Here is a 21,140-nt window from a genome sequence, read left to right on the forward strand (position 1 = left end):
CTTGTCAAGTTGTGCCACAAACTCCTTTTCTCCACAATTCTATTCAATACCTCTTCATTAGTTATGTGATCTACCCATCTAATCTTGAGCATTCTTCTGTAGCACCACATTTCGAAAGCTTCTATTCTCTTCTTGTCCAAACTATTTATCGTCCATGTTTCACTTCCATACATGGCTACACTCCATACAAATACTTTCAGAAACGATTTCCTGACACTTAAATCTATACTCGATGCTAACAAATTTCTCTTCTTCAGAAACGCTTTCCTTGCAATTGCCAGTCTACATTTGATATCCTCTCTACTTCGACTATTATCAGTTATTTTGCTCCCCAAATAGCAAAACTCCTTTAAGTGTCTCATTTCCTAATCTAATTCCCGCAGCATCACCCGACTTAATTCAACTACATTCCATTATCCTCATTTTGCTTTTGTTGATGTTCATCTTACATCCTCCTTTCAAGACACAGTCCATTCTGTTCAACTGCTCTTCCAAGTCCTTTGCCGTCTCTGACAGAATTACAATGTCATCGGCGAACCTCAAAGTTTTTATTTCTTCTCCATGGATTTTAATACCTACTCCAAATTTTTATTTTGTTTCCTTTACTGCTTGCTCAATACACAGATTGAATAACATCGAGGAGAGGCTACAACCCTGTCTCACTCCCCTCCCAACCACTGCTTCCCTTTCATTCCCCTCGACTCTTATAACTGCCATCTGGTTTCTGTACAAATTGTAAATAGCCTTTCGCTCCCTGTATTTTACCCCTGCCACCTTTAGAATTTGAAAGAGAGTATTCCATTCAACAGTGTCAAAAGCTTTCTCTAAGTCTACAAATGCTAGAAATGTAGGTTTGCCTTTCCTTAATCTTTCTCCTAAGATAAGTCGTAGGGTCAGTATTGCCTCACATGTTCCAACATTTCTACGGAATCCAAACTGATCTTCCCCAAGGTTGGCTTCTACCAGTTTTTCCATTCGTCTGTAAAGAATGCGTGTTAGTATTTTGCAGCTGTGACTTATTAAACTGATAGTTCAGTAATTTTCACATCTGTCAACACCGACTTTCTTTAGGATTGGAATTATTATATTCTTCTTGAAGTCTGAGGGTATTTCGCCTGTCTCATACATCTTGCTCACCAGATGGTAGAGTTGTCAGGACTGGCTCTCCCGAGGCCATCAGTAGTTCTATGGAATGTTGTCTACTCCCGAGGCCTTGTTTCGAATTAGGTCTATCAGTGCTCTGTCAAACTCTTCACGCAGTAACATATCTCCCATTTCATCTTCTTCTACATCATCTTCCATTTCCATAATATTGTCCTCAAGTACCTCAAGTACATCACCCTTGTATAGACCCTCTATATACTCCTTCCACCTTTCTGCTTTCCCTTCTTTGCTTAGAACTGGGTTTCCATCTGTGCTCTTGATATTCATACAAGTGGCTCTCTTTTCTCCAAAGGTCTCTTTAATTTTCCTGTAAGCAGTATCTATCTTACCCCTAGAGAGATAAGCCTCTACATCATTACATTTGTCCTCTAGCCACCCCTGCTTAGCCATTTTGCACTTCCTGCCAATCTCATTTTTGAGACGTTTGTATTCCTTTTTGCCTGCTTCATTTACTGCATTTTTATATTTTCTCCTTTCATCAATTAAATTCAATATTTCTTCTGTTACCCAAGGATTTCTACTAGCCCTCGTCTTTTTACCTACTTGATCCTCTGCTGTCTTCACTACTTCATCCTTCAGAGCTACCCATTCTTCTTCTGCTGTACTTCTTTCCCCCATTCCTGTCAATTATTCCCTTATGCTCTCCCTGAAACTCCGTACAACCTCTGGTTTAGTCAGTTTATCCAGGTCCCATCTCCTTACATTTCCACCTTTTTGCAGTTTCTTCAGTTTTAATCTAAAGTTCATAACCAATAGATTGTGGTCAGAGTCCACATCTGCCCCTGGAAATGTCTTACAATTTAAAACCTGGTTCCTAAATCTCTGTCTTACCATTATATAATCTATCTGATACCTTCTAGTGTCTTCAGGATTCTTCCACGTATATAACCTTCTTTTATGATTCTTGAACTAAGTGTTAGGTATGATTAAGTTATGCTCTCTGCAAAATTCTACCAGACGGCTTCCTCTTTCATTTCTTACCCCCAATCCATATTCACCTATGTTACCTTCTTTCCCTTTTCCTACTCTCGAATTCCAGTCACACATGACTATTAAATTTTCGTCTCCCTTCACTACCTGAATAATTTCTTTTATCTCATCACACATTTCATTGATTTCTTCATCATCTGCAGAGATAGTTGGCATAAAAATTTGTACTACTGTAGTAGGGATGGGCTTCGTGTCTATCTTGGCCACAATAATGCGTTCTCTGTGCTGTTTATAGTAGCTTACCCGCACTCCTATTTTTTATTCATTATTAAACCAACTACTGCATTACCCCTATTTGATTTTGTATTTATAACCCCGTATTCACCTGACCAAAAGTCTTGTTCCTCCTGCCACCGACCTTCACTAATTCCCACTATATCTAACTTTAACCTGTCCATTTCCCTTTTTAAATTTTCTAACCTACCTGTCCAATTAAGTGATCTGACATTCCACGCTCCGATCCGTAGAATGCCAGTTTTCTTTCTCCTGAATGACGTCCTCTTGAGTAGTCCCCACCCGGAGATCCGAATGGGGGACAGAGCAACGAGTGACATTATACTGAGTGCACTATCCGAAAATTACTTCGAGCAATTAAACAGAGAACCGACTCCTGGAGATAACAACTTGGACCTACTGATAACAAACAGACCCGAACTTTTCGACGCTGTAAGCGCAGAACAGGGAATCAGTGATCATAAGGCCACTGCAGCATCTCTGAATATGGAAGTAAATACGAATATAAAAAAGGGAGGAAGGTTTATCTGTTTAGCAAGAGTAATAGGAGGCAGATTTCAGACTACCTAACAGATCAAAACGAAAATTTCTGTTCCGACACTGACAATGTTGAGTGTTTATGGAAAAAGTTCAAGGCAATCATAAAATGCGTTTTAGACAGGTACGTGTCGAGTAAAACTGTGAGGGGCGGGAAAAACCCACCGTGGTTCAACAACAAAGTTAGGAAACTACTACGAAAGCAAAGAGAGCTTCACTGCAAATTTAAATTCAGCCAAAACCTCTAAGACAAACAGAAGCTAAACGATGTCAAAGTTAGCATAAGGAGGGCAATGCGTGAAGCATTCAGTGAATTCGAAAGTAAAATTCTATGTACCGACTTGACAGAAAATCCTTGGAAGTTCTGGTCTTACGTTAAATCAGTAAGTGGATCGAAACAGCATATCTAGACACTCTGGGATGATAATGGCATTGAAACAGAGGATGACATGCATAAAGCTGAAATACTAAACACCTTTTTTCCAAAACTGTTTCACAGAGGAAGACCACGCTGCAGTTCCCTCTTTAATCCTCGCACGAATGAAAAAATGGCCGACATCGAAATAAATGTCCAAGGAATAGAAAAGCAACTGAAATCACTCAACAGGGGAAAGTCCACTGGACCTGATGGGATACCAATTTGATTCTAGACAGAGTACGCGAAAGAACTTGCTCCCCTTCTCACAGCCGTGTACCGCAAGTCTCTAGAGGAACGGAAGGTTCCAAATGATCTGCACCGGTAGTTCTAGTTTTCAAGAAGGGTCATCGAGCAGATGCGCAAAACTATAGGCCTATATTTCTGACATCGATCTGTTGTAGAATTTTTCAACATGTTTTTTGCTCACGTATCATGTCATTTCTGGAAACCCATAATCTACTCTGTAGGAATCAACATGGATTCCGGAAACAGCGATCGTGTGAGACCCAATTCACTTTATTTGTTCATGAGACCCAGAGAATATTAGATACAGGCTCCCAAGTAGATGCCATTTTCCTTGACCTCCGGAAGGCGTTTAATACAGTTCCGCACTGTTGCCTGATAAACAAAGTAAGAGCCTACAGAACATCAGACCAGCTGTGTGGCTGGATTGAAGACTCTTTTAGCAAACAGAACACAGCATGTTGTTCTCATGGAGAGATATCTACAGACATTAAAGTAACCTCTGGCGTGTCACAGGGGAGTGTTATGGGACCATTGCCTTTCACAATATATATATAAATGACCTAGTAGAGAGTGTCGGAAGTTCCATGCAGCTTTTCGCAGATTATGCTGTAGTATACAGAGAAGTTGCAGCATTAGAAAATTGCAGTGAAATGCAGGAAGATCTGCAGCAGATAGGCGCTTGGTGCAGGGAATGGCAACTGACCCTTAACATAGACAAATGTAATGTATTGTGAATACATAGAAAGAAGGATCCTTTATTGTATGATTATATGATAGCGGAACAAACACTGGTAGCAGTTACTTCTGTAAAATATCTGGGAGTATGCATACAGAACAATTTGAAGTGGAATGAACATATAAAATTAACTGTTGGTAAGGCGGGCGCCAAGTTGAAATTCATTGGGAGAGTCCTTAGAAAATGTAGTCTATCAACAAAGGAGGTGGCTTACAAAACACTCGTTCGACCTATACTTGAGTATTGCTCATCAGTGTGGGATCCGTACCAGGTTGGGTTGACAGAGGAGATAGAGAAGAACCAAAGAAGAGCGGTGCATTTCATCACGGGGTTATTTGGTAAGTGCGATAGCGTTATGGAGATCTTTAGCAAATCCAAGTGACAGACTCTACAAGAGAGGCGCTCTGCATCGCGGTTTAGCTTGCTGCCCAGTTTCGAGGGGGTGCATTTCTGGATGAGGTATCGAATATATTGCTTCCCCCTACTTATACCACCCGAGGAGATCACGAATGTAAAATTAGAGAGATTCGAGCCCGCAAGGAAGCTTTCCAGCAGTTGTTCTTCCCGTGAACCATACACGACTGGAACAGGAAAGGGAGATAATGACAGTGGCACATAAAGTGCCCTCCGCCACACACAGTTGGGTGGCTTGCAGAGTATAAATGCAGATGCAGATGTAGACAGGCAGTTAGCAAGCTGCCTTTGACTCTTTCAAGGTTGCCTTAAGTAATGCTCTGGTTTTGGCCATACCTGATTTCAACTTGCTCTTTGTTGTTCAGACACACTCCTCTAACTCTGGGGTGGCTGCCATTCTTCTTCTGGAGTAAGAGGGTGAGCGATGATCACTGGCCTACATTTCCTGATTTTTATCACTGTCAACTGGAGGTGCTTGCTGTTCTTTTCACCCTTGAGATGTTTAAATGCTATATGGAACATCGAGAGTTTACACTAGAGACCAACAATCATGCTCTCAGTTGGGTTCTGTACCGTCCTCGTACAATTGGATGCATTGTGTGATGGGCAGTCAGAATTTGAACCTTTGAGTTAAACGTGCACCACTTAAAAGGGTGTGATAATGTTGTAGCCAACACCCTGAGTCACATGCTTGAATAGCAAGAAGAAGAAAAGTGCTCTCTAGATATCGCTGAGATGGAGGAGCAGCAGGTTAATTTTGTTCTTACCGATATTCCTGCACTATTTGGTGATTCAGTTGGGCATCAAGAGGATGACCCCGAGCTACGGCATATCAGGGGACAGTTAGCGTCTAGCACATCGGTCCTAGAGTATGAGTTGAAAAGGAACATCTGGTGTCATAGTGTGGGTCAGAATCAAGTGGTGAAGATCTGCCTCCTGGCCATCTTGATCCCGGCGGTATTTAAGCACTAACAATAAAATACAGGAACCCCTTACCTAGCCTTCATTGTATTGAGATGTTAGGAGGATGACTTCTCAGTGTCAGGATAGCCAGATGGCCAAACCAAATCCTCTACTCAAGCCAAGATGCCCATGGAACTCCTCTTTATCAATTACATCAGTCCTCTGCCTCCTATCCAGGGTGAGTATTGATATATTTTTGTCATTGTTGATGGGTTTAGCAAATTTAGCAGGTTGTTGCATAATAGGTGTGTTGCAGTTGCACAGAGTACTAGCCATTTCAGTAGAATTTTCATTTGGTGGTCCCCCCCAAAAGTTCTTGTGGGTGATACTGCTCCTGCTTTTACTTCTAGGGAGTTTCGTAACTTTTATTTCCATTCTGGGGTTAAACATGTCACCACTAAGCCCTATTATCGCCAGCCATCATTCAAGGAATGGGTCAATTATAATTTGAAATTCTTGCTTATTGCCTTCCACTCTGAAGCTCAAACTAGTTGGAATGCACCTTGCCCTGGTTAAATTTTGCTCTCTATATTGCTAGGCATGAAATCCATCAGACTACTCCCACTTCACTTATGTTATCTTATCCCTTTAACTCTTCCTTGGTGAACCTGTTGCCGGACAACCCCTCCGCCAAGTCTATCCAGGATGCTTGGTGAAAGGCCAGGGCTAATATTCAGTGCACCCATAGCAGGAAAGCGGCGCAAAACAAGGGGTGTTGTGCAGGCAACATTCAAGTCGGGGATGTAGTCTTTGTAAAAAATGTTGGGGGTATGGCTTCCATAACTGTGATAGGTAAGTGAAAAGCTTATTAATTGTCTTTGAACATAGATATTTTCATAACCATATACAACATTTTGGATTGCCTATGTTTTTAACAGTATAATTTGTGTTGGTGTGACAGTGTATTAAAGTCTTACTTGAATGCAAAGAATCAATAAGACAACTACAGTGCAACAGATGCAGAACAACACAAATGTGAACATCACACAAAATACTTAGGTAAATATTTGTGCTTGACAATGAAAATAAATTCTCAAAAAACATTGTGCTAAGCACATAAAAAATTACATAACTGGAGCAGTCTGTCATCATTTAAATAATGAATTACACAATTGCAGGCTTTCCAAAAATGTTGAATATGATGGTTGAAATTAAGTCAAACATTTCTACTACACAGGCAGTTACCAGATCCATTTACGTCAGTGGCTAAACATAGTACAAAATTCAGATAATCTTTATTGGATAATAAATAAGTATTTTGATTTCTATTATTTACATATAAAATACACAAACCATGAAAATGCAAGGGGAGGTTATAAACATAACTTTTGGTGCTTAAAAAGTTATTTTCTACATTTTACGCCATTTTTTAAAGTACCTAAAAGAGGGTAAACACGGGGTTTCACTGTATTTACATAGTTTCATTTGGTGTATCACCAACAGACATGACCAAGTGCCAGAGTTAAAACGACAGGAGTCTCTTGTACACATAGGTGTAGGAAACATGCAGCAGGCCTCAACAGTTAAGAAGCCTCAGTCCATTGTAACTTCAAACAGAAAGAAGATGCTTCTGTTAGGTAGTTCTCAGGTGTAAGCCAACAGCTGCACGAAGTGTTGGAAAGGGAGTACCAGATCACTAGCATTGTGACTGACAACATAGGGGAGTTACGTAGGAACTTCATGAAAGAAAGTCAGATAAAGATTGTGGGTGGAGCTGGGAATAGTCTTGATAGCGACAGGGATAGGATGACCTGGAAAAGACAGCGACTCAAACCAGTGGCACAAATGTGCACCTCCTGCAATTGTTTCAGCATATGATTGGCCTAATCTTAATACCGCTGTTACATGTACTAACAGGGACTTGAGAAGCACTGATGATGGAGATTATAGCTCACACTGCAGTGGTGCTAGCTGAGTCTATCAATAGAACAGGCTTCACTAGGCATTACCTGCATCTCAATAGGTATGGTAAGGGAAGGATGGCAAAGCTTATGGCTGACAGTTTAGTGGGAGTTGGTAGGAGCACTCATCGTAAAATTGTTGTAATAATTGGTGTTAGAGCTGCACCATTTCTAGACTGTAGTCAGCTGTAAGAGATATTAGAAATAAACTACATGGGCTACTTGCTGACGTTGACTCTGACATTACTGGTGTATCAGAGCACCACTTACACCATGCAAAAATTCAGAGGCTTCCTATACTGGGATACAGACTAGCTAGTTATTGTTCAAAGTGTTCTTTGCAGAATTTGAGAGAGGACAATTATATGAAAAAATGGTACTCCATTTGATTCTACTGATGTATCAAAGCACTGCACTGAACAGGTCACTGAATCTTGTGTTGTGGCATTTGAATTAAGTTAAACTACATTTTTAATTATAGTTATCTACAGGTCCCCTAACTCTGATTTCAGGACATTTCTATTCAAGCTAGAGAGAATTCTACAGTATATAACATTTTTGTTCATTGTTTATTGCTAAAGGGACATTCTGTATGTAAAAGGATAAATGGCCTTTCAGGCAGTGACACACAATTTTTAACAATAAAACAGATTTGTGTGTTTGAATTTTTAACACACACACGCACACACGCACGCACGCGCACGCGCACGCACACGCACACACACACACACACACACACACACACTACATTTAAACTATTTATAAATGTTAATCTAGTGGCAAAAGACTCTTTTAAATCTCATTAAAGAACAAGAGTAGTGAGAAGTTCATCGTGCACTTAATATAGATGATAAATATAAAGTTTTCCTCAACACAATTCTCATGCACTTTAAAAGTTGTTCTCCATTAGAAAGTTTAAAACAGGATACTGGCACTAACAGGCAATATGGATGGCTGACTGATGGGACAAGGATTTCATGTAGAGAATTACTTCAAAAAGTTAGGGATAGCAACAATGGAGCTACAATAGTCCATTATAAACAATACTGTAAGGTGTTTATGTCACTAGGAAAGCAAAAAATGTGGGGTATGCACACAGAATAGCTAATTCTAAAAGAATGTATGGTCAGCTGTGAATGAAGTGTCTAAGCAACAGCTCAGGGTCAAGGAAATAAGGTAAATACACAATAAAAATGTTTTTGGCTGCCAATAATTCAGATATATGTACAGCATTTAACAACTGCTTTCTAACTAAAGCAGGTGAATTAAATAAATACTTTCCACAAGGAATCTTATAACTCTCTTAGAAAACTGCTTTCCAAGATTTCTACATGAAATACATCTCCCGGACAGATAAAAAAACTACTCACTATACAGCAGCAGAAGAGAACATATAAAAAGGTTAAAGAAATGTGCAAGTTTTTGGAGCCAGTGGCTGCTCCTTCTGACAGAAGGGTTGAAGGGGAATCAAGGTCAAAAGGACTGGTGACATTTAGAAAATGGAAAGAGTTTGGAAAAATCACCCAGAACCTCGAGTTGGGGAAGACTTACCAAAGGGGATGCGATGGAAGACTGATTGTTAGGGACTGCAACAGATGAGATTTGAAAACTGGAGAGCTTAAAGGTGGAACATAGCATAATAAGCAAGACAGAGATCACTTACAAAACATTGTCCCAGAATTAATAAGATCAGAAAGCTAAGTGCTTTATGTGTAGGAGAGGTGGTGAGAGGAGGGAATAGACACCTCAGAAAATAAAAAAATTGTAGAAAACTAAAAGGAAATGAAAAAAGCAATAGTTTCTGAGAAAAAATGCTGAGACTGAGGAAATTAAAGAAAATAATTAATGCAAATTAAGGCCAGCTGGGTAGTGAGAACCAAGGACATTTTGTAACACCAGATGGTGCATATGGTAGTGAGGGACCAAGGTCACAACTTTCACGTTGTAGAGCATTCTCTACAACAGAATAGTTCATGTTGCCAGTATATACCTTCTGTCTATGTCCATTCATACTAACTGATAACTTGACGGTAGTCTTGCCAATACAGAAGATTGAACAGTGTTTACATGACGGCTGATATACGACATTTGTTCCTGGTTCCAGCAGGATGGGGTGACTGCACTTACCACCCACCAGAAGGCGGTGAACTTTTTAAGGGACACCTTCAGTGACCGCATCATCTCTTGAGGAGTCTGGCCTCCACGTTCACCCAACTTCGTTACACCAAATTAGTTTCTATCGGGTATGTTGAAGGGAAAGCCTATGAAGGCAATCCGCACGCCATACAAGAACTCCAACCTGCATTGACACGTGGCATTCAGAACATCACTCCCGACGATCTGCACAATGTCTTCAAGAACATGCAGAAACGTGTGCAACTGTGTCTTCAAGTTCATGGGGATCACTTCCAGCATCTCTTCTAATTTCCATGACTTTAATATGGCAAGTTATGAACTGCATAGTTACTTATAGAACACCCTGTATATATTCACAGCTTGTCATCTGCATAGGGTTCTCCTACATTTTATTATACCTATGTTAATTTCATCCCATGATCATGGAGTTTTGCTCCTCAATTCGGTCTTAAAGAACTAAATGTGTAAAAACAAGAAAGAAGACAAATAATGATTATTGTCATAGAGTACTATGTTTCATAAATTGTATGATCAACAATGGAAGGAAGATTAGGGTTCGAGGTTCAGAAAGCGAGGCTATTAGGAGCAAAGCACAAGCTTCTCTTCAAAAGTATCATCCCAGCATTTGCCTTAAGCAATTTAGAGAAACCACAATATCAGATGCCTGACAGATATTTTGACCACCATCCTCCAAATTCTTAACATAGGGCCACCTTGCTTGGACACATGATCAAAAAGTGTAGAATGGAAATTATCATATGACTTGAAGATGCTGCAGATCTCAAGGTTTGACATCACCTTGGTAACTTAAACATCAGTAATGCATATGGGAACAATGCACACTAAATTCCTATTACAGCAAGTGCCATTTCCACAGCAAAGTATGTGGTTTCAATATGTGCAAAAGATAACTTTTTTTGTACGAGACCAATAGGATGAGTAAAGTATGTGAGGTCATACAATTAATGCCTTAATAATTTATACAGGGTGTAAATAAATCCCCTTTACAGCTTTTGAGAACTTATAATGGGGACCAAGACAGTTAAGTTTAGCGTAGGAACACATGGCTGGAAACGCAGTTTTCCCACTACATTCAAAATACTACGACACACATTGCTCTCAGACTCCTGCTCCTTGTCCTCTGGATCTACTTACAAGTAAGCTCAATGTGACAACCACTGACGTCAACACAGGTACTTGAATTACGTTACCATTAAGGCACCTCATCTGAACCTCTCGATACCAGTAAAATTCTACTGTGTTTCCATAAAGTAGTTAACATATTTCTGATACAACCTTCAGATTTGATTTCATTAATGTAGAGGTACTTTGATACATCAATATGTTTATATTGCAATGATATTATTCTTATGTGTATTCTTTCTTTTGCCACTATGATCTTTGAAGTTTTTGTAACTCCGATTTTTGGGCGCGTAAGCGATTATTAGTTAGTTAGAGAGTCGGACCTTGAGAAGGTCAAGTCTTGGACATCATGTTGAAAAGACGTATATTGTAGTCAGCTTACAAAATGTGAACTTTAACAGTGGGGACAATGTTTTCAAGTATGTTTTGTATTGTGAAGTGATGTTTTGTGTGTTACATGATATTGCAGCAAAAGTAATAAAAAAGAAGTGTAACTTAAATTCGGAGTGCTGATTACTTTTTTACATCACGATTGTCCTGCAAAAGTGTAATCTTCAAGAATGGTTTGTGAAGCACATCTACAAAACTTTTGAATATCGCAGAATAAAACCTAGGCCTCTTTGTATCCGAGCTTGGAATCATCACCACCTAGATTTTCGACTATTGAGCCATGATTTTACAACGAGACCAGCGTGGGAAACACGAAAAGATGAGTGCCTAGTTTATTCATTATTACATGAAATGATTTTATTAACTGTGCTCTAATGACACGTGCCACATAATAACTTTGTTGTTGCCCGAAAATGCAGTATTTAGCAGCATGAGCAACACCACAATCATTATTAAATTTTGACCTTTGTTGTGGGAGGGTTGTTAGACCCCGTACTGTACTCACAGTCACCAGTCCCTTGTCCTCCACCATCTGCCGCAGTCATAATCCAGCAGGTCTTCCTCAGGTGCCACAGGAGTTTCATAAATCAAGGATTTCATGTGACTCTGCAGGTGGCAGTCTCATGGATTGGAGTTGGGATAACATGGAGGCCAAGCAACTGGGCCACCAAGATCTATACACTGATGCCCAAATTGGACTGCACATGAAAAATGAGGCACCTGTGAGATGGGGTGGAAGAAGCTATAGCCCAATCACTTGTCCATCCAGGAACCCTGCCAAAAAGTTCAGACTGTATTGTTCCTGAAACCCATGAGGGTGCACAGCACGTGGATTTTTCATCATCCCACGCATGACTGTTGTGGGAATTCCCAGCCAACTCCTGCAGCGAAGTCAAAACAAACTCGGTAACATCTGGGTGGATAAGACACTCTCTCTGGTTAACTTGGTTTCAGTCGTGAAAAGGATCCATCACTGTTAAGTTGGGCTGGTCCACATAACAGTGCAAGAATCAATTGCAGAAGTGGGCTTGTGACACAATATCCACTTTCTGGGGGTGGTACTGGTGTACCAGCTGCCCATGCAGAACATCCTGAACAGTTTGGTGATTCACATTCAGTCTATGTGCTATGTTTCTAGTACTCATTGTCAAATCATCTTCTACCGCAGGGAGTCTACCACAGGGAGTCTCCCACAGGGAGTCTCCCGCAGGGAGTCTCTTCAAACTCAGGCGTGTGATAGTGCCATGGAGCACCAGTAGCCCTCCTCAGCATAGTGTGTAGTTCACCATGGTCAACAGCAAAACACTACATATGAAATTCAAGTGCAGCTTGCATTCATTACTGTAGTGAGTAATTACTACTGTACAATAATACAGTATCAACAAAGACCGCAAGCACAAGAGCACATACAAACCTCTCTGGGCAAATCAACTGACTGGCATGTAAACAAACCTGTAGTGGGGACGGGACATCAGGTGGTCAGTGAATGACATAAGTAATACCCTAATCAGTGGTGCGAAAAATGCAGGAGATTTGAATGTGTGTTGTGATATTTTGCGTGCGGCAGGATAACGGTATGTTTCTGGGCGTGAGTTCCTATGCTAAACTTAACAATCTTGGTCCCCACTACAAATCCTCAATGTCTGTAAAGGGAATTTAAGTTACACCCTGTATACTGGTGTGACTGATCCAATCACAATGTGAGAATGTTCCAAACAAATAACATAGCAGGTGACTGTTAGCAGTGACTGTCTGAATTGGCAGGAAAGGTAGCTGCAGCTATTGGAGAGAGGTTACATGATGATGGCACTTGCACTCCCATGATGAACACAAAGTTAAATTAACTGCAACCAGGATAACAAAAATTAGCACTATCCTGATAATGGAGTCAACAATCATGAAAATGAGAAAAAAAATAGCTGACGCTAGATATTTGTATGAACAATATCGTAGGTGCTATCTGTGTTACGACAAAGTAGAAAAGCTACACTGGATATTACTTTTCAAATGCAGTTGTTCTTCAAGAAATGACTGAAAACCAAAGCAACTTTGGGCAATTCCATTTAGGGTTCAAAACACTCTTGATTTTTCAGTGATCAGGGTGTATACGTGGACAAAGAAAAAATATTCCCAGATTTCCCGGTTAAAAATACACTATCTCCCGGGTGAAAACATACTTTTTCCCTGTTAACTGACAGTATATTTTCTCTTGGAACTCTATAACTTATAAGTACTTTGAATGAATATGGTTTTATACATGGGAGTAGAATTTCCCGGCGCTTTAGAAAACTAAACACAGGGGAAAAACGCATTTTGGAAAGATCTTTGATGTGCAGCAACAGGTACGCTGCATATTTTCGTATTACGAAAGTATAAATTCGAATTCCACCAAACACCGCATGTTACTTTCCGAAGCATTGAAATCGAGATTGTGATGCGCATTTGTAAGCCAGTCATAGCTCATGTCACGTGATCTCGCCAGCCGATGACAGCGGGTATTCAGAGCATAGGACACGTGATGTAGTCAGCCAATAGCAACATCACGCACAAACAGAAAAAGTTAATGGTTTAAATTAATATACATAGTGTTGCTACACGAAACGCAAAGCTTTCACATATAATATTGGTCTGTAAGATTAATACGCTGCAAGAGAAGCTAAGCTTTCACATACAATGTTGGTCTTTTATGCGCTTATTACAATTTAAGATATATCACACAAATGCGCCCGTAAAATTTTTAATAACAACATAAATGTCTGATCTTCTGGGCTCGAAATTCATCTAAATGGCTCGTCATCAAAGAGTTGATTTTTAAATGGGAGTCAAACGCTCTGTGATTTAAGAAATTCATCGTACACTATCGCACATAGCTCCGTTGTAACTGCCAGAATGGTACTTTGATGGTAACGCTTTTCAAACCACCATTCGGAATATTTTCCCGTGACCTGTTAGAAATAGGTTCTTTTCCGCAGTTGCCAGAGAGCGCCAGATGACAGTCATCACATTTAAAGTGCACATTCGTATGTCCACATTCCCAGTTAAGTAGGCCATGACCTGAGATTAAGTTTTTCAATGTGGTTTTCAGGATGTAAATTTTCTAGGTGTACCAGTACTGTGTTATCTCATGTTTGGTTCTTTATTATGGCATAATGCCATATGTGCTACAAGTTGAAAACGTTGCACTTGAAATGCAGCAAACAGTGTGTGGAATTAAACACTTCGTTTCAAATACATTGTCTGCCTCAGCGGAAAAGATCAATAAAAAAAAAATTTCTTTAGCAAACCGACAAAAATAACTTCATTGTTCTGCAAGGCAATTAATGCTTGACTGTGAGAAAGGTGGAAATCAGAAATCTGTTTTGTTTTCATTTGACGTGAGAGCAGTAAACGAAGAGGAAACAGCAAAATCACTAAGTGTAAACACGGGTCACGAGGAGATTACCCACTTCCCCACTGTAACTCAGACTGCTCTGCACATCAGACCCGGATCTATGATATTTCCGAACCGGTGCAATACCCTGCCACTCCCTCAAGCATTTGAGATAGGACGTCAAAATTTTTTAAAAAAATCGAATTTTAAAAAATATGTTCATTTTGTAGCGCACATCTCTCTGAAGAGTCTGATGCTTAAAACATATGTGTTCGAGGAAATGTAAGACATGTTATTTGGTTGTAAGCGTGTCAAAGGGCAGTGCCTCGTCTCCTCACACAGCGTTCTTCTATCGCACGTCACTGTACTTCTCTCTGTGGAATTGAAACGTGTATACTTTGTAATGGATGCCATCAAACCATATTCAGGACAGTGGAAATTAAAATGTCCTGTGGTGCTTCTCCTGGTTACAATCAGACGATTTGGCATCCTGTCCCTCTTTTTTTTTAAAAAAAAAAGAACTCTTCAGAAAATTTGCACTCTTGATTCCCTATCAGCTAACAACTTACTGCTTTGTGTGACATAAAATTAAATATAGGATACACAAACTGACCCTTCACATAGACAAATGTAATGTATTGCGAATACATAGAAAGAAGGATCCTTTATTGTATGATTATATGATAGCGAAACAAACACTGGTAGCAGTTACTTCTGTAAAATATCTGGGAGTATGCGTGTGGAACGATTTGAAGTGGAATGATCACATAAAATTAATTGTTGGTAAGGCGGGGTACCAGGTAGAGATTCATTGGGAGAGTCCTTAGAAAATGTAACCCATCAACAAACGAGGTGGCTTACAAAACACTCGTTCGACCTATACTTGAGTATTGCTCATCAATGTGAGATCCGTACCAGATCGGGTTGACGGAGGAGATAGAGAAGATCCAAAGAAGAGCGGCGCGTTTCGTTACAGGGTTATTTGGTAACCGTGATAGCGTTACGGAGACGTTTATCAAACTCAAGTGGCAGACTCTGCAAGAGAGGCACTCTGCATCGCGGTGTAGCTTTGTCGCCAGGTTTCGAGAGGGTGCATTTCTGGATGAGGTATCGAATATATCGCTTCCCCCCACTTAAACCTCCCGAGGAGATCACGAATGTAAAATTAGAGAGATTCGAGCGCGCATGGAGGCTTTTAGACAATCGTTCTTCCCATGAACCATACGCGACTGGAACAGAAAAGGGAGGTAATGACAGTGGCACGTAAAGTGCCCTCCGCCACACACCGTTGGGTGGCTTGCGGAGTATAAATAAAGATGTAGATGTAGATGAAATCCAGTAAAGACATGAGACAAGCAAGACAATACACATTTCTTCAATCCCTAGCTCCTGGAATTTTTTTCTCTCTAATCTTGCTACAGCTTTACATGGCGTGCTATCCTTTCTGTGAAAGAATCTATTACCTCATCAAACGTTTTGCTACATGAACAGTCGAAATGTCATTGTCTAATACTGAAAAAGCTGTTAATGCAAATAAGACCCAAGACGGGTGTGGTTTCCCGATCTGATTACGTCTATTTTGTCACTCTCTGCTAGATAAAACAAAATAGGCCTTTCTAACACTGCAACAATTGTAATACACACCAAATAAATGAGACTGTTTTGGCACAAACGGTATTTTTTGTAACGAAAGAATATAATTCACAAAGTACCAATATCAAATGCCTATTAGGCCTACTGCAAGCAAAAACCTTACGTTAGGAAATAGTTTCACACTTCATTCATACACTCCAGTTTCTCAAGTATGAGATCGAAAAGTAGTAGTACGAAATTTTTATACAAACCTGGAATCGTCATATTGTTCCATAATTTGTGTAATGTCCCCGTTTCCTTCCCTCCCCCCCCCCCCCCCCCCCCCCCCCATGTTTAATAGCCGCAGTATTATTCTGAAGTAGCGGGATACAGTAATATCCTTTGTTAGAGTATCGGGGTTCTTGCCAGTCAAAATTACAAAAATTTAACTGAAAACAAAAACAATGAAAAATTCCTGGGTTTTTCCCGGTTTTCTCCCGAATGAAAAAATTCCCGGGTTTTTCCTGGATCTCCCGGTTATCCCGGGTCGTATACACCCTGGTGATGTACATGAAATGAAAACTGAGAGCTCATACTTCTTAACAACACACAGCAAATGGGTAATAACAATTAATGTTACCTTTTCTATGTATTCAATACCCTTTGTCACATCTTCCTGACACTCAAGAACAAGGCCCAAGTTCAGCAACAATCTGCTTCTCATCAGCATCACTTCAGTTTTGCTGACACTTTTAAGCCTAGACAAATAAAGATACAAATTTTATTAATCAAACATATTAGTAAAATTTGTTTTATAATAATTTAACAATGGTCCATTTGAAAACAATTTCCTTTATCTTTTATATGATAATGAGAGTTATCGTAGAGTGCAAATAATTTAAGAGTGAAGAAGACTACTCACCCAATAATAGAAGCCTTGTGTCATCAACAAGCACACCAGAAAGAATGAAAACTTGGTAGCTTTCAGTGAAAGAAACTGTAACGGGCTGAAGACAGTGAAAACACACACACACACACACACACACACACACCTGTACAGCTACAATGTGATGTCTGAACACACAAGGTGTGTGTGTGTGTGTGTTTCTGTGTGTGTGTGTGGGAGGGGGGGGGGGGGCGTGAGTGCGTTCACGCACGCTCATCGAAGGATTTTTCTGAAAGTTTGTTCAATAACTGAACACTTCTACTTTTTGTCTTTTTGTGTGACACAATTAACATGGACAAGAGACAGTAGCATACATAGCATTCACCTTAAACATTTCCATCATCAATAGTAAATGAGACAAACAAATCATTATGAAACACAATAATACTTGATTAAAGGGAGAAGAATGCATTGTTGGTCTCAAATCAAGAAAGAAAATGAAATAAAAATAAATCTGACTATAAAGTGCAAGAGAGAAAGCTTTAAAATAAAGTGTTCTGGCAAAGGTATCAGCCGATAAGCCAGGAATTATCGTAAGTGCAATTCAAAAATGAAGAGCAGAGAGAGAGAGAGAGAGAGAGAGAGAGAGAGAGAGTGGTCGTCGTCATGAGAGGGGATAAGACTGAGTGATGAGGGAGGTGGAGCAGGATAAACAAATTTTTGCATATGGTGTCAAAATACCTAGAGCAAGTCCTGCTTCTAATCTTAGTGAAGCCTGTCATACCAATGCAGAATGCCAAATACTATTTGTAGACTAAAGGCTCACAAATAGGTCTCAATTTAATAAAACAAATTTTGTCAAATGGTAGCTCCACATGCATAATATACAGATATTTACATAATAAGTTTTGGTCCCTAAGCCATTATCAAATATTCAAGCTGAATACAAAAACAAGCAAGGAGTACTTGTATCTTAGGATACGTCACAAGCAGCTATTCATAACTTAATTATGAATAATGTTTGGCACAGCTATGAAATACAGAATATATCCCGAAAAACAGAGGATCCTGAGATGATCAGGAGGTCGTTTCAATACAATTGCATGTCTAACCACCCAGCCTTAGAGAAAACCTCTGCTAGAGAGCTCTCTTCCAGCAGTAGATACTAGAACAAAATTGTTTCTTTTTTATTTTGTAGAGAACAAATGTTAGGTATATAGTTCACTGTAACTTTATTGTTACTACTACCTGTTACCTGCGGCTGCACTTGAGTGTCAGTAATTTTGTTATGATGAGTGACCGTAAGTAAGCTATTGTATGTGCAATAACATCATCTGCCCCTAATGTGACAGTTTGAACAAGCATAGCCTGTGGTATGTGCACCCCCACCCCCCCCCCCCCCCCCCCAACTGCCACAATGCTCGAAGCAGTGTCTTTGCCACCCAGTGCATGTAGAGGGGCATGGGCAGAAGTGTGCATCTATGCATTGTGTTACTGAAGTAGTAACTATTTTTTTTTATTTTTTAGTTTCTAAAGTAGTTAACATATTTCCTTAGGGTTCATGCTGTCTCAGCAACAAATGACACTGAACTTGGTTAAGAGGGTTACTCATGAAAACACATTCATACTATTAACATGGATTATTATTATTATTATTAATATTATTCTTTTTTGTTGTTTCTCTTTGCAGTCTTATTTTCCAGATTTTAAAAACAAGAGGATGATGGAATTTTCTCATGTAGCATGACAGAAACAGTAAACTATAACAGAGACCGATTTCCAGAAGTTTACACAGTTAGATCAATATGTTAACCCAGAAACTCAGTAAATCACATTTTACAAAGGATTTTGCTTCTATGGGACTTGGTTTATGTTCAACCTTTTGAGACAGAGAGTATGGTGTGAATTTACGAGGGCAGTTCAATAAGTAATGCAATACATTTTTTTTCTCGGCCAATTTTGGTTGAAAAAACCGGAAATTTCTTGTGGAATATTTTCAAACATTCCCGCTTCGTCTCGTATAGTTTCATTGACTTCCGACAGGTGGCAGCGCTGTACGGAGCTGTTAAAATGGCGTCTGTAACGGATGTGCGTTGCAAACAACGGGCAGTGATCGAGTTTCTATTGGCGGAAAACCAGGGCATCTCAGATATTCATAGGCGCTTGCAGAATGTCTACGGTGATCTGGCAGTGGACAAAAGCACGGTGAGTCGTTGGGCAAAGCGTGTGTCATCATCGCCGCAAGGTCAAGGAAGACTGTCTGATCTCCCGCGTGCGGGGCGGCCGTGCACAGCTGTGACTCCTGCAATGGCGGAGCGTGCGAACACACTCGTTCGAGATGATCGACGGATCACCATCAAACAACTCAGTGCTCAACTTGACATCTCTGTTGGTAGTGCTGTCACAATTGTTCACCAGTTGGGATATTCAAAGGTTTGTTCCCGCTGGGTCCCTCGTTGTCTAACCGAACACCATAAAGAGCAAAGGAGAACCATCTGTGTGGAATTGCTTGCTCGTCATGTGGCTGAGGGTGACAATTTCTTGTCAAAGATTGTTACAGGCGATGAAACATGGGTTCATCACTTCGAACCTGAAACAAAACGGCAATCAATGGAGTGGCGCCACACCCAATCCCCTACCAAGAAAAAGTTTAAAGCCATACCCTCAGCCGGTAAAGTCATGGTTACAGTCTTCTGGGACGCTGAAGGGGTTATTCTGTTCAATGTCCTTCCCCATGGTCAAACGATCAACTCTGAAGTGTATTGTGCTACTCTTCAGAAATTGAAGAAACGACTTCAGCGTGTTCGTAGGCACAAAAATCTGAACGAACTTCTCCTTCTTCATGACAACGCAAGACCTCACACAAGTCTTCGCACCCGAGAGGAGCTCACAAAACTTCAGTGGACTGTTCTTCCTCATGCACCCTACAGCCCCGATCTCGCACCGTCGGATTTCCACGTGTTTGGCCCAATGAAGGACGCAATCCGTGGGAGGCACTACGCGGATGATGAAGAAGTTATTGATGCAGTACGACGTTGGCTCCGACATCGACCAGTGGAATGGTACCGTGCAGGCATACAGGCCCTCATTTCAAGGTGGCGTAAGGCCGTAGCATTGAATGGAGATTACGTTGAAAAATAGTGTTGTGTAGCTAAAAGATTGGGGAATAACCTGGTGTATTTCAATGCTGAATAAAACAACCCCTGTTTCAGAAAAAAAAAGTGTTGCATTACTTATTGAACTGCCCTCGTAGTATGCACGTTGTCATAGATCTCCCTACAAGCACTGCCTGCTATCCTTAATCCTAGATGTCTTTGACAGCTGTTTTTAATGGTAACCTCAGCATAAGAGAGGGTGCATTGGTTTTTGTGCTGTGCAATTGTACGGAGTGCTTGTTATACTGTTCGATTTTTGTGAAGTCTTGGAACAGTCATTCATTTGTGAAGGAAACTCTATGTACAGAAATAAAAGAACTAGAAGAATCTGAGGAAAACATCAGAGATCCCAGAATTTTTTTTAGCATTTCAGCTTTTACAGAGTCAGCATGTCATATTATTAAGATTCAAGAAACTGGAAGCAAAATTAAATGCACAAAAAATGAATTAGGTTATTAAATGTAAGAACTGAGATTCAACATGGGCACTGTTATAGAAAGTTCATAGTACCCACCAAAATATTGGTCAAGAAGAATAACCAGTAGCATTAGCCATACATCATTTATTTTCGAAAGGAACAGTTTACAGTGTGAACAGCAGCTGCATGTTGTGTGTAGGAATACAGGAATATTGGGAAGAAGTGTCAACAGGTCAGGAAGGACAGAGATAGATCACTGAGAGAACACTTGTCTATACATAGAACTAAGTGAGGGTATGGGAATAATGAGTTTGATGGAAAGTGGGCTACAGGGGTGGCAAGAAGGGATAGAAATAAGCAGAGATATGTGGAAAACAAGGATAAACAGAGACTGAGTCCCGGGATGATCACAGCTTGGAAGAGATTATTTCAAGGATGGTTAAAAGTTATACGACCAAGAAAATTTT

The 21,140-nt window shown here is 40.2% G+C and overlaps 1 protein-coding gene across 3 annotated transcripts in view; it reads right to left on the reverse strand.

Moving 5' to 3' along the window:
- Positions 1–21,140, reverse strand: part of LOC124789768 (tonsoku-like protein) — a 269,414-nt gene that overhangs the window by 209,786 nt on the left and 38,488 nt on the right. For all 3 annotated transcript variants that reach the window (XM_047257225.1, XM_047257226.1, XM_047257224.1), the window contains one exon: positions 16,855–16,972. In XM_047257225.1, coding sequence (XP_047113181.1) covers positions 16,855–16,972 — 118 coding nt within the window. The remainder of the gene's footprint in view (positions 1–16,854; positions 16,973–21,140) is intronic.

Source organism: Schistocerca piceifrons, chromosome 3 (genome assembly GCF_021461385.2).
Source record: "Schistocerca piceifrons isolate TAMUIC-IGC-003096 chromosome 3, iqSchPice1.1, whole genome shotgun sequence".
NCBI classification, from domain to species: domain Eukaryota; kingdom Metazoa; phylum Arthropoda; class Insecta; order Orthoptera; family Acrididae; genus Schistocerca; species Schistocerca piceifrons.